Source organism: Amphiura filiformis, chromosome 13, assembly GCF_039555335.1.
Source record: "Amphiura filiformis chromosome 13, Afil_fr2py, whole genome shotgun sequence".
Lineage (NCBI taxonomy): Eukaryota > Metazoa > Echinodermata > Ophiuroidea > Amphilepidida > Amphiuridae > Amphiura > Amphiura filiformis.
The window spans coordinates 57,969,684-57,982,904 of record NC_092640.1 but is presented as its reverse complement, the minus strand read 5'-3'; the positions used below and the strand labels follow the sequence as shown (position 1 = coordinate 57,982,904).

The 13,221-nt window shown below is 33.8% G+C and overlaps 1 protein-coding gene across 1 annotated transcript in view; it reads left to right on the top strand.

The window, feature by feature from the left end:
* Positions 1–11,521, top strand: part of LOC140168571 (cysteine and glycine-rich protein 1-like) — a 49,231-nt gene extending 37,710 nt beyond the window's left edge. Inside the window, exons 5-6 of the mRNA XM_072191972.1 lie at positions 4,355–4,448; positions 6,249–11,521. Coding sequence (XP_072048073.1) covers positions 4,355–4,448; positions 6,249–6,322 — 168 coding nt within the window. The 3' untranslated portion in view covers positions 6,323–11,521. The remainder of the gene's footprint in view (positions 1–4,354; positions 4,449–6,248) is intronic.
* The last annotated feature ends 1,700 nt before the right edge of the window (positions 11,522–13,221 follow it).

The window sequence follows — 13,221 nt, the reverse complement described above, 5'->3', positions numbered from 1 at the left end:
ATTGTAATAATGTTTGGTAAACCTTGAATTATTGGTTGTATTACTAGCATCAGAAGGGTTTAAATTGCATCAGTAAACTGAAATATGATGCTCAGAACATCTGTAATGAACTGTGTGATACATGCAATATCATTGATAGTGTGTTGGTTAAACACTATTATGTGTTCAGTTAATATTAGACACAATGTTTTTTATTGTTTTATTGAAAAAGTGTATTGTTCTTTATAATGTCATGAAAGAAGAAAGTTTTTATATCCTAGCACCTGAAATGTTTTTCAATTTTCTATAACAAAAATTATTTCTTTAAATATGTCATTTGTATTCAGCTGTGAATTCTGTTTGTTGTGAACAATTCCAACTGAAAACAAAGGTGATTTACTCATGTTTTAGTGATGTTTCACCACTATGCTAGTGGTTTCATCAGACTGGCAACTCATCACATCTGACTTCAAATTTAATCATTTGTATTCAATTTTGTCATATTTTAACTTGACCATAGGGTTCAGTTACCTATTTCAGATAAAAACACAACAAATGATGTTGATTAAAAACTGCAACCAAAATAATGTTGATAGATACTGAAAATTTGTTAGGTCCAGCGATACAAAGAACTTTCATTCATGATATCTTAATAACATGATCAGTTTTTGAAATAAACAATTAAAACTTTATGTCTAAGTCAATTGAATACCAAATAATAGTTTATGTTCATGATGTCAAATGAAACTGAAAATTAATGTATTCGTTTAGCATCATGAATATGCATCACTTATGATGTATGTTATCATTGTCTATGTTAATTGCTATGGTTACTGTTGCATGATTGGCATTTCACCACAACAATACACACATCACATGGTATTAAATTAAGCACTAAACTGTACTCATGAATATTCATCAGTGGGGATGAACAATAATAAGAATGTATATTCAGTAGATATAGATGACTTGTTCTCTATGGAACATGAACAAAGTCAAGCATGTTAAATCAAATGCATTTTGCAAAACTATTGCATGGAAGGAATGTTTTAAAATGTTGCTTGTTTGAAATGGATTTTGAAATAGAGTTGCATATTTGAAGTTGTTATATTTTGATAATGAGTTTTGATAACTGTTATACAAGATATTGGGTAATTGCCAGTGTCAAAAGGCTTTCCTTTTTTCTTCTCTCTCCTCTCCTCCTCACTTCTCCTCTTTTTTTTTTTTTTTTCTCTTCTCTTCTCTTCTCTTCTCTCTTCTCTTCTCTTCTCTCTCTTCTCTCTCTCCTCCCTCCCTCCCTCCCCTCCCTCCCTCCCCTCCCTCCCTCCTCTCCTCTCCCTCCTCTCCTCTCCTCCTCTCCTCTCCTCTCCTCTCCTCTCCTCCTCTAACTCTCTCTCCTCTCCTCTCTCTCTCTCCTCTCCTCTCCTCTCCTCAACTCAACTCAACTCAACTCAACTCAACTCAACTCAACTCAACTCAACTCTAACTCTAACTCTAACTCTAACTCTAACTCTAACTCTAACTCTAACTCTAACTCTAACTCTAACTCTCCTCTAACTCTAACTCTAACTCTAACTCCATTCTAATCCACTCTACCCTTGTCTTGTCTTTTCTTTCATCATTCCATCTTTTTTCTGTTTCTTTCACAATTTTGCTCTTTCTTATTAATGTAAAAGAATAAAAGTATTGTAATTTTCCTACTGAAAAGACTTACTGCTTCAAAGCTCTGGATGGAAGTATTACTCACCATCAAATAATGGGTACTAACATGGATTTTGATAAGCATATAGAATAATAGTTTATGCAGCAAAGAATGTGGGGGAGAAAATGGTGAAAATCCTGATGGGAACCTCAACTTGGTGATTTAATTGTTTCTCTGATGTCATTATGCTTAATAATATATAAATAAACCAGATCATGATGGGGCAAATCAATTGATCTGTAGCTGATCCCAGACATCTAGCTCAGCATAAAACCATGGGAATTGCAAGCTCAAATGGATCTGATTCATGAGGTATCCTAATACATGGGCATAGCTGTTTGAAATACCCCTCAAAATAGTAGCAGTGGAGGTAGAAGGTACAAAGCTCAGGCCTTACACTTCTTTGGAAATTAAGGGGTGCGTCCACTTGTCCTAAGGTTTGCTAGTCCAAAAAAGTCTAGGAACTTAAAACCTAACCCTAACTTCGAGACTAGCGACCCCTTCTTATTTTTCAGACAGCGAACCTTATTCTTGGACTAGCAAGCCTTACTTTTGAAGTAGTAAACCTTAAAACTATGAACCTAAAGGATTTGTATATTTCAAAATAACATGCCATTTTATTTTTGAATTAGGATTTGTTTGAAAGCTTCACATGACTCTGATTTGCTGAGTGTTTCTATTTGTCCAAGAAAAAGAAATTCCTCCACTTGTAACAATACAACTGAGAGACTCTGATATGCCAAATTCTAAGTTTTCAATAAAGAACAATTAAGACCCCACCCCCGATAATAGCTATTGGTATAAATCTTTCCATTTCTAACAAGTAATATTATTACTAAACTTTCTACCTCTGATCAACATTACTAAAAGTTTTAATAGTTTTGATTGAGAATTTTTTATAAATTATAATATTACTAAAAGTTATTAAAACATGAAACTACATAATGTATTTAAAACAATTATATTACAAAAAGCAGATTCACTGAATACATGTAGATTCATCAGGTTTGTAGATAAACAGATTGAATAAATTTCTTTGCATAAAACCAGAAATTTACTCACATTTGACTGTTTTGTCTATGGAAGATAGACATCTTCAGAATGATGGTAGATCCTTACCATTTCCTGGCTTGCCGGATCCCGACTGTAGATGGTGTATCAGTCAGGACTTAAGTAGTGGGCCCCCTCGTCCCTATTCATGACGTTGAATCATCTTTTCCTGATCCAGAAGGGTTCTCTGATGTGTCTAGAGTTTGAACCATGATAGACGAAACCATCAATTGCGAGTAAAATTCTGGTTTTGCGCAAAAAAAAAATTCAATCAAAAAACATAAATCTTGAGTTCTAATCATGCAACAGACCACAGTCATTATCATTGATATAGACAATAGATAATTACATGAATATGCATGACCGAGTAGTGTAGCTATACTCTACGTTTCAGTTCTCTTCATGCTCTCGTATCTTCTTTATATTTTCTTTAAGGTATAAATCTTTGGACATCTTATTCAAAAACATTTTGGCCTATCCTTCATGTACTAAAGTATACACAAAATTAGCCTATTGTCAAGACTTCATTGAGAGATTATACAGCTTTATTCCATAAGCTGCATAATCCCTGGCTTGATACTAGGCTAACTCTGATTATATCCTTCATGTAAGCCTACACAGAGTTAGCCTGTTGTCAAGACTTCATTGAGGGATTATACAGCTTTATTCCATAAGCTGTATAATCCCTGGCTTGATACTAGGCTAACTCTGAGTATGTTTACATGAAGGCCAACATTTTGTAGTATTTTTGACTTGACAGCACACAGATGGTGTCATTTGAATCTTTATTTGAGCAGATTGCAACCAGCTTCAAATTTGAACAAATAACCTGATATTCTGTTGGTTTTGCTGACATTATCAAAATAGTTTTGGTATCATTTTGATGGAAGTTAAGCATGTGATTTTATTTAATACTGTGAACCGGTGAATTTGAAGATGTCCAAAGAACTGTTATAGTATCTTGATGTTTTTAGGGTTCATTAAATATTGCATATGTATTTGTCATGACACATTGTATGTTCATTCACTGCATTGTGGATATATGAATTCATATTTTAAAGTGTCACATACTGCATTATAGATACAATTTTATTTTCAAGCTAGACCAATTTTAAAACCCAGCAGTTGATTTGGAAAGTAGTTTAATCAGTAGATTGAAAATGCACAAATTTGTGCACTGCTTTTACACTGCACTGTTACAAGCATACATGTTTAAGAATCAGAAAAAGCAATTATAATCATTTATTTATTTATTTATTTATTTATTTATTTTTGTTTGTTATTTTATTTATTATTGTTGTTATTTATTTTATTATTATTTTTGTTTATTTTGTTATTTATTATTTGTTTATTATTTTATCTATTTGTTTATTTATTTATTTTTATTATTAAATATTATTTATCTCGTATTCATGTCTTACTATTTATTTGATGTTATTTTTGTTTTATTGAGTTCATTAATTTCATATAATTTTTTGAGTTTTAAATAAGCTCTTAGTATCAATTGCTTTATTCAATTTACATATTGTATGTTTGTGTATTTATTTCAGTTGTATATTATTGCATATATTGTTCTATTTGTAAAGACCATGTTCATTTTTGAGTTTATTTCTACTATTTTAGTCATGGCATAAAAAGTGTTTCACTTGCTTCAACTGCAACAAGAGACTGGACTCTACCAATCTTAGTGACAGGGGTGGTGAAATCTTCTGCAAAGGTAACACACTTTTTAATCTCATAAAAAAATATAAAAAAACATAAAGATTATTTTTTTGTTGTAGGCCCCCTGCATGGTTAAAAGTATTTATTGCACCTCAGACATATTCATGAGAGAATGACACCAATTCATTGGTCAATCACAACTTAACATAAACCAAGTAGATTGACCTATCCCCAATATGACCTGTCATATCAGTTGATAGTTTTCCCCATCATGTCATCCTTAAGAGACAAAAGTACATACCATACTCCATTTAAGTAAGCATGTTTTTTGATCCATGAAGGTAGGACTTGCCATTTTATATTGTGGTTCTCCGTATGATAAAACAGGAATTAACAAATTTGTTATAGCAACAACAAAAATGGCATCAGCCACGAAAAGAAGTGCTTCGCCAGGTTCACTGTTCGAATCAGATATTGCAGAAGTAATTCTACAAAAGGGTTCAAGACGTGTAGAGAGGAGAAGGGAATATCGTCTGGAGCTAGATGTTTGGCCACTTTTATGCTGAATTATGCAAGCAAGATGGTGACATCTTATTTAAAATGTTATGAATTGGTGTCATTCTCTCATTAATATGTATGAGGTGTAATAAAACAAATACTACATGGTCTTTTCAGCAGGGCCGTAGCGAGAGCATCAGGGGCCCATGGACAAGGAGAAGTACGGGCCCTTTTAACTAGAACGGGATTTACCTTATGGAGGCCCTGGGCCAGGCCGAAATTTGGAGGCCCGAACTCATGTGCCGAGGAAGGCATGTAGACTCAATTCAGTCAGTGGCCAAATTATGGTTTACGTATAATATAGATGGGGACTAACATATTTTGTTCCGATGCTACTACTAGGACATTTGCGCGCAAAGCCCACGAAAAATTTTAATTTTGAACTATTTTAGCTCCAGATCAACATGAATTTTGCTATTTGAATATGTGCCAAGCACAGAAAATTTTTTAATTTTGCCCTATTTTGGCCAAAAAACATGCTGTTATTGGGGTTAAAAGAAAAATGCAAAGGGCAATTTTGGGAGCCCTGGACCCAGGCCCATCTGGCCCAATGGTAAATCCGGCCATGCTCTCCATTATCAGCCTTTATTTAATTTTCGCTTATGTGCTCGGGGCCCCTGAACCCTCGGGGCCCATGGACTTCATCCACCCTGTCCCCCCGCTTGCTACGCCCCTGCTTTTCAGGGAAAAAGGGTCACTATTTTCTTCCAGGTACTGGCTACAGGCCTACCACCCCTCACTCTTGGGGTGATGGGTGGTAAGCTGTAGCCATGTGCCTTATATGAAATGGTTTCCCCTATTTCTCTTCAAACCATGCGAAAATGTACCTTTAAATAGCCATGACATGCACCTCTTTTTGTGAGGCCAGGGAAATGACTATTATAATCCCACCATATTATAGAAAGGGCTGGGTTAGATGAGGTTATTGGCTTGGCCTTGTCTGTAGAAATGTTGTGCAATCTAGATTGATGATTGCCTTTACACCATTGCCGTCATGTTTGAAATGTGCAGTATTTTGTCTTGGTTAAGGTTGATAACTGTCGCAAATAACAAGGACAAGAAATGAATTGTTATGAAATATTATTCTAATTGCCTGGTATTTGTAGACGGGTATATTGGAAGTGATATGTACATGTATGTCATGGTTGACTTAAGGTATCTTTTGTTTAACAGCCGAGCCACTTAGGTTATATGGTGTGCATATTTTGGCTTATAGAAACTGCAAAATTACATTTTCCAACTTCTCCTTATTGATGTGTGGTGGTACTCATCTTGTTCTTTGAATGGTCTCTTACAGCCTGCTATGCAAAGGGTTATGGACCCAAAGGAATCGGCTACGGTGTTGGAGCAGGAACGCTGATGGCGGACTAAATCATCGCAAGTATGGAGAGCAGCTGAGATGTGATCAATGTATTGATTGATAACAGATGTGATCAATGTATTGATAATGTGAAAAACATGTATTGATATATGGTCTCGATGTGTATTGAAAAAAACAAAGGTTGGGTCATTAAATATTCTCAATTTAATCAATACACACATTCTTGAAAAAAAATCACCTAAAATACAAGTTTCAGAATGAAAGTTATCAAAAGAAAGCTTACAATTACAAATTAAATTTCAATAATAATCTTTTTCAATAATACTGAAATATAACTTATAAAAATATTGTTTAATATATTTTCTCGGCAGTTTGTTTATAAGTGCAATTTTATTCTAAAATTACAAAATGGTTGACAGAATTATTTTTCTTGACGATTAAATAACAGTGTAATTGACAATGGTGGGTCACATTTTGAAAGATTAATTCTAGGTGAAAAATACAACATATGGCTTGTGTACCGAAGTGTTCACAATATCCTATTGTCTTCCAAGTTCCAGTATTTTATCTTTAATGACTGAAACTTTCAACTTGTGTAATCTTTATACAGTCATGTGCCTTCTGGTGGGGGTGCCTATATACCGGTGAATTTGGTCTAATTGAAGGTATGGTTTATAGGTTGTTATAAATCAAATAATATGAAATAATGGATTTTTTCCTGTGTAAACTGAGCCATACTTATGATAGAGACCATTGATGCAATATTGAATATAATGATAGTGAAAGCACTTCTGTTCTATATTGGAGTGTCTTAGTTAAATTGGGAAAGTTATACTTCAAGGCCCAATTTCGGAAGGATTAGCAATGCATTGTAAGTCAAAACCCAATTTCTGAATGATTGGCAATGCATTGTAAGTGCCCAGGTATTTGGCCAACACAAAGGTCCAACATGATTGGTTGGGGAAAAATCATGATAGATTGGAGATAGCGTGATTCCATATTATACTGTTGTCTAGTAACTAATAATATGGAGTATTACTTTCATGTAAGCATACTCAGTATAAAGACAGGCATTATACAGCTTACGACCTCACTGACAATAGGCCATTTATGATACAAGTCATGTTCATGGAAATTTGGTGACAATTTTAATGTTTATTCCATGGACTAGACACACATGAAAAATATTAATAACCTGTCTATTCTAGCAAAAGATGCAATTCAACAGATAGACTATTAAAGTTGACAAAACGATGCAAATAAGTAGCTGTATTTGGCACTGAATTTGACAGCAAATAAGACAAAATCGAATTGTGACTTTTCCCTAGTTAAACCGAATCTAAAAAAGGTGTGTTCAAGTGTCAATCATAAGTGTTACGTTAGAGGCACTAGGTGATGGAATGAGTTATAACTACCATCAATGAAGAAGCATTTCATTTGATGTAACATAATGGAACTTGAAGTATAATTTTCTATCTATAGATAGCTTTTGATACTAATTATATATTTCCACCTGCATGCTTATAAAGTGACTGCAGTTGATGTACCTTGTTTATACATGACCAAACCAAACAGACATACCCCACATGCACACATTGTATCTTCCATTTACCCATCTTTGTTCCACAAAGTAAAAACACAGCATCTGCCGTGATTTCTTGTAGATGCCATGTTTTTACTTTAGTAGACATCATTCTCTTGCCACCGTAAATATTCAAATAAGGCTGCTCTCACAAAAAACTTATCATGTGCGTAACCTGTAGTTGTAGGCCATGAAAGGCATCGTCAATTCAGTCAGATTTGAGGACTGAATTTGTACATTTTTTCGCTGTACTGAATTCAGCACACACCATAGAGTAATGAAGTACAGATAGCAAACCAACAGGCAAAGTGTGCCATGAAAATGCTGGCATATTCATGAGGACCGACCGTTCTATTGTCAGAGTCGAACAACTAATCCAGACTACACTTTTAAAAAATACATGATAACAGGTTTAGCATTTTTGTCTCTTGCACTTCCTAGAACGATTAGCCATCATTAACAGATGATGCTGGACTTTGCCACTTGGTGCACCATCTATTTATTATTAGTCTATGGTCCACACATCCACTGCAAATGTTTTGGTTTTATAGCTGTTGTCTCATTTTTGGATGTGCAGTTCTGGGACCTTTCAAATGTATATGGTAATATAATAGAGGTCACTGAACTGCACCACTGGCAATGATGTTATGGGATATTTTAGTGATTATAAGAGTTGTTAATATAACTTGTCTTTGATGTATCTTCACTTAATGTACAAAAAATGCACAAGTTTTTCTTTAGTTCATGAAAAAGAGATTTAATATACTAGGTGATAAATATGTTTGCTTTATAGAGGTGCTATAAAGGATGTAGATATCCAGGATCAGTGGCACATTTCACAGGATATTCTGCACGTTTGGGGGCATATATATTTGTTTGATTCAGTCATCTGCCACTTGAAGCAAACTGCAGTATCTGGATGTAACTATCAAAGCGCATGCTGCATTTTGACTGGGAAGGAAGGGTAGATTCTAAAAGTTAAAGTATTTCTACAAGTATGCTGCTTTTTCACGGTACCAGTACAGCTGGTCTATGTTTCAGAGACACATCTGAAGAAATCTTGACCACTCACACAGGGACCGGCTGCACTGGTACGGTTAGTGACGTTAGGCATACTCGTAAAAATACTGAAACTTATTATTAATTCCCGCTGAATCTACTTATAGTATATTTTCATTTTGGTGATCTTCATGATGGCTGCTAAGTGTCCTATGAAATGTGCCACTCTTGCAATGGGTGTATACTTGTATTTTTGATAATTTCACAGCTCATAATCTTATAGTCCCAAATTATGAATATAAATATGTAAACAGTAAACTTACATAAAATTTGATATAGAAACACCAAACGTTTCTGAAATGTTAAGGTGCTATTTGAGGTAGTGGTGACGATATTGAAAGTAAGGACATTAATAATGCTTTGTATGTGGTTTTAAGGTATAAACTTGATGTTTTAGTCAAAGGAGTGTTTAATTGATACGGCTTTCTTTTGATTAATTACTTCATAGTTTTTATTATCTTAAAATGCACATACTTCAGGAGAGAGTGATTTACTAGATATAAGTGTGGTGTATTTCATTTTATGTGTGATATTTGTGTTATGTTTTGTTTTTCAAATATAGTAATGTTTATGATGTTGTACAATCAAGTCTTTAGGCGATTTTGATAGTCTGATTGTGTGAGTGTGTTCTACCAAATAAATTATTGTTAAATATAATATAATGAAGAAACAATTAAACCAATTTGTGTAATGTGCGAAATGAAGTTGTCCAGAAGAAAACAAACTTAAATAAATTGTGTCAAACTTAAAAAAAGAATCTATATTTAAACTCAAGGTTATTTCAATGCTCAGCAATGGCACATACACAATGTATTTCCAGATTTTGATTGTCATTAATTTATGTTTAATGTTAACAGAATCGTATCGTCATTAGATCTTCATTCAGCGAAATATGTAGATCTACGCATAATTTAAATTAATTATGACTGAAGATATTATAATGTGAACAAGTTCATGGTCATGTATGTTTGTAGTAACTTTGTAGTTTCTGTGGACGTTAGAGCACAATTAATTTGGTCATTGGTAACAAACTTTCACTTGTATTCTACAATTGGTCAACTTATATTGGATTATTCTCATTACTATAAATGAATAATTTGATAGCAAATTATAATACACATGTATTGTGTTTTCTCGGAATGTTGACGCAAATTCCAAAAATCCAACTAATTTTGCTCCAATGTCCTTGTTGTTTAGGCATATAATTGTGTCTTTTATATATGGTGTTCTTTGAATAAATTTGATATTATTCCTTCTTTTCCACATAGAGTGTAAAACGCTGTACACAATCCACAATAAGTGTCGCTGGAGAATAAACTGTTATGTAGAAATTAGGTCAATATTCCACAAAGTTATTGTTGTGCATTAGATTTTACATATAAGTTCAATTATTTTACAATATGTTGTTATTTATTAGGTTTAAAATACTACGCTATATCTGCTATACAAAAACATATCTAATGATTATATAATTATATAGATTGTTAGAATTTTATCGTATTAGAATTTTAGCATATTCACCACAGAGTGCCTTATGAATATGTGTAGCATAGTAATAAGACATGGATGACTTAGGAGATGCTTAGTTTGCTTTCAAAATGGGCTGTTCCAGTTGAAATCCTTACACCCCATATGGAAGTCTTAACCATAATCTCCCACACAGGGGATGTGAATTTCAAATGGAGTCGCCTAGTCGGGTAATCTCATTTGAAATTCACACTCTCTGTGTGATCAAGATAATATCTTCCATATGAATTGTATGGATTTGAACTGGAATAGTCCAATATTTTCAAATAGTAAGAGGCATTAGTCACAATGTAGATTTGATTTCATAAACATCACAAAAGTCACTATCCTTTTTAAGGCCACATTTCCAAACACAGCAATTATGCAAGACTGCATCCCTTCCCAAGTAGAAAGGTAGTATTTAACAAATGTGTACATCCATATCAAAAGGATTGCCGACTGCTATTATGTGTCACTTTTTACATAATAGCTAGGAATAAATACCAGATTCATCTAAAGTGGAGGCCACTTCAAATCATCCCCAAGTCACATGGTGTAGGAATACAGAAAACATTCCTAAACAGGACATGGAAATGGTTTGAAGTGACCTCCACTTGAGATGAGTCTGGTATTTATTCCTAGCTGTAAAGTAATGGTCAACAATGTATACTTTTATATACTTATCTTCATTATTTTTAGAGATGGAATAAAAAACAATATCTTAATTACTGCCTTAAGGGAGGTATACAGGTATAAGTAAGCAACATAGCAGATACTACATGTTGGTTTAAGAGGCAGGTATTATGAATCTCTGCTTCCAAAGTGTATTGCAGTATCTGCCAGACATTAACAAAGCAGATACTGTGCATTTACTTTGAAGCAGAGAAGCTGTTAGGCTACCAGATTGTTTTCTTACACCTGGTTATAGTGCACTTTTACTAAATGGCTTCCAACATATCATCCATGCAATTTATATCTATGCAGTAAATTTGATATCTATGCAAAAGAGAATAGAGATAATTTTATATGACTAGTTGGCATGCTGTGCTGTAGGCTAGAAACAAGTAACTGTCAATAAAATATTGCATTTGTTGATAGTTAAGTCACGTCTTTATGTGTATTTTATCATGGTGTCATGTCAGGTGGTTTCCTAGGAGCATGGAAGAAAGAGATGAGAAGGAACCACAACGACTTCGATCGGCCAAGTTTTAATCCACTTATCTATTGACGCATGAAAAGAAAAGCTATCAATGGTACTTACTTTCATGTATGATCCATTTACCGCGATCGATGCTTGGCGAAAAAAATTAAAAAAAAAAACTATAACAAACCCATCCAAGAACAAACAAACGCTACCCAGAAGTAAGATTATGGAATTTCACTGATGCTCTGAACATGTATAGTAGCTTTGTTTTGGGATCTACAGTCAAACTGTTTTCTTGATCGTGTTGTGTAGAAAATGTCCTTTAACACATCGAAAAGGTCATCAAAATCGGCCGTTGTGGTTCCTTCTTATCTCTTTCTTCCATGCTAGGAGTGTGGTCCGATTTTTTTTGTCAAGTTCTGTTATTTATCAGACATGAGGTCCTATCATAAAAACATTGTTTTCCAACTTTTGAGTTGTAATACTCCAGCAGTTTGATTTGCAAAAATGTGTTTAACAATGCGCCATGTAATAGTACATGCTTCCGGTTGTGGTTACCATAATTTGCCCAATTTTGTTCACACATCTAAACGAACCATGTCAGGCATTCAATTTTACTGTGTTTATAAGCTTTATTCTAATACCGACATCTCAGTTTTGATAGGAAAAATGGAAGAGACAGTTTGGGATATTATTGCCTAATGATTTATAACAAGTTGAAAAAAGATCAAATTGATCACTGGCTTCCAGTTCCCGGGCCAGTTCCTTTTCCATAGTGCTTTGTTTCTTCATTTAAAAAACGCTCTCAAAGTCTGTATTATTATTATCATCATAATAGCTCATACATATTTCATAAACATCGCATATTAAAAAATTGGCATGTTTGGTTTATCCAGCATCGACTGCACTGATTGTATGTTAACTATGGTTTCAAAATGTTTAATTTGGGCCGTTGGCACACCAATGTTTGATCAAAATCTCAATTTTTGAATGTGTTGGTGTAACAGGTGGGACCTTCTTCAGATTATGCTCTCAAGAAAGTTGATATTTTTTTCTTAACTCGCTAAAAAAATGGTACCCAAGCAATAATGTTGTTATTCTATATTATAGTAGTGTCTATTTTGGACATGAGTTTATAAAATTATAAAAACATACTGATGATAATTATAAATAGCTCCAATGTAATTAAAGGAGGATTTCGTGATCCTAGCATCCTCTTTTTAAGGCATTTTTCAGTACATATCCACGAAAAAAGCCTATTCCCAAAATTTCAGTTGCTTCCGATTTTTGCGTTTGCGAGTTATGCATGATTATGTGTATTACACTGCTCCATAGACAATGCGTTGTAATTTCGTTCTGGTGCACCAGAACGAAATTCAAATTTCACGATATCTTTGCAAAACTAATTAATCTGCAAGAAATATTTTGTACATAAACATTATGTAGCCAGAGGTTTCCAGTGATATAAAAATCTCAACTTTTTTTGAGAAAAGTGGGGGATGAGGCTGTGGATCACGAAATGCCCCTTTAAGTGATATAAAAAGTTTTTTTTTAAAATAAATTCATATATTTGCCACCATCTTGGATTTTATACCCTTAGCCCGTTTTTACAAAATAGCACCTTAATTTTAATCAAAGACAGAAGAATTTAACAAACA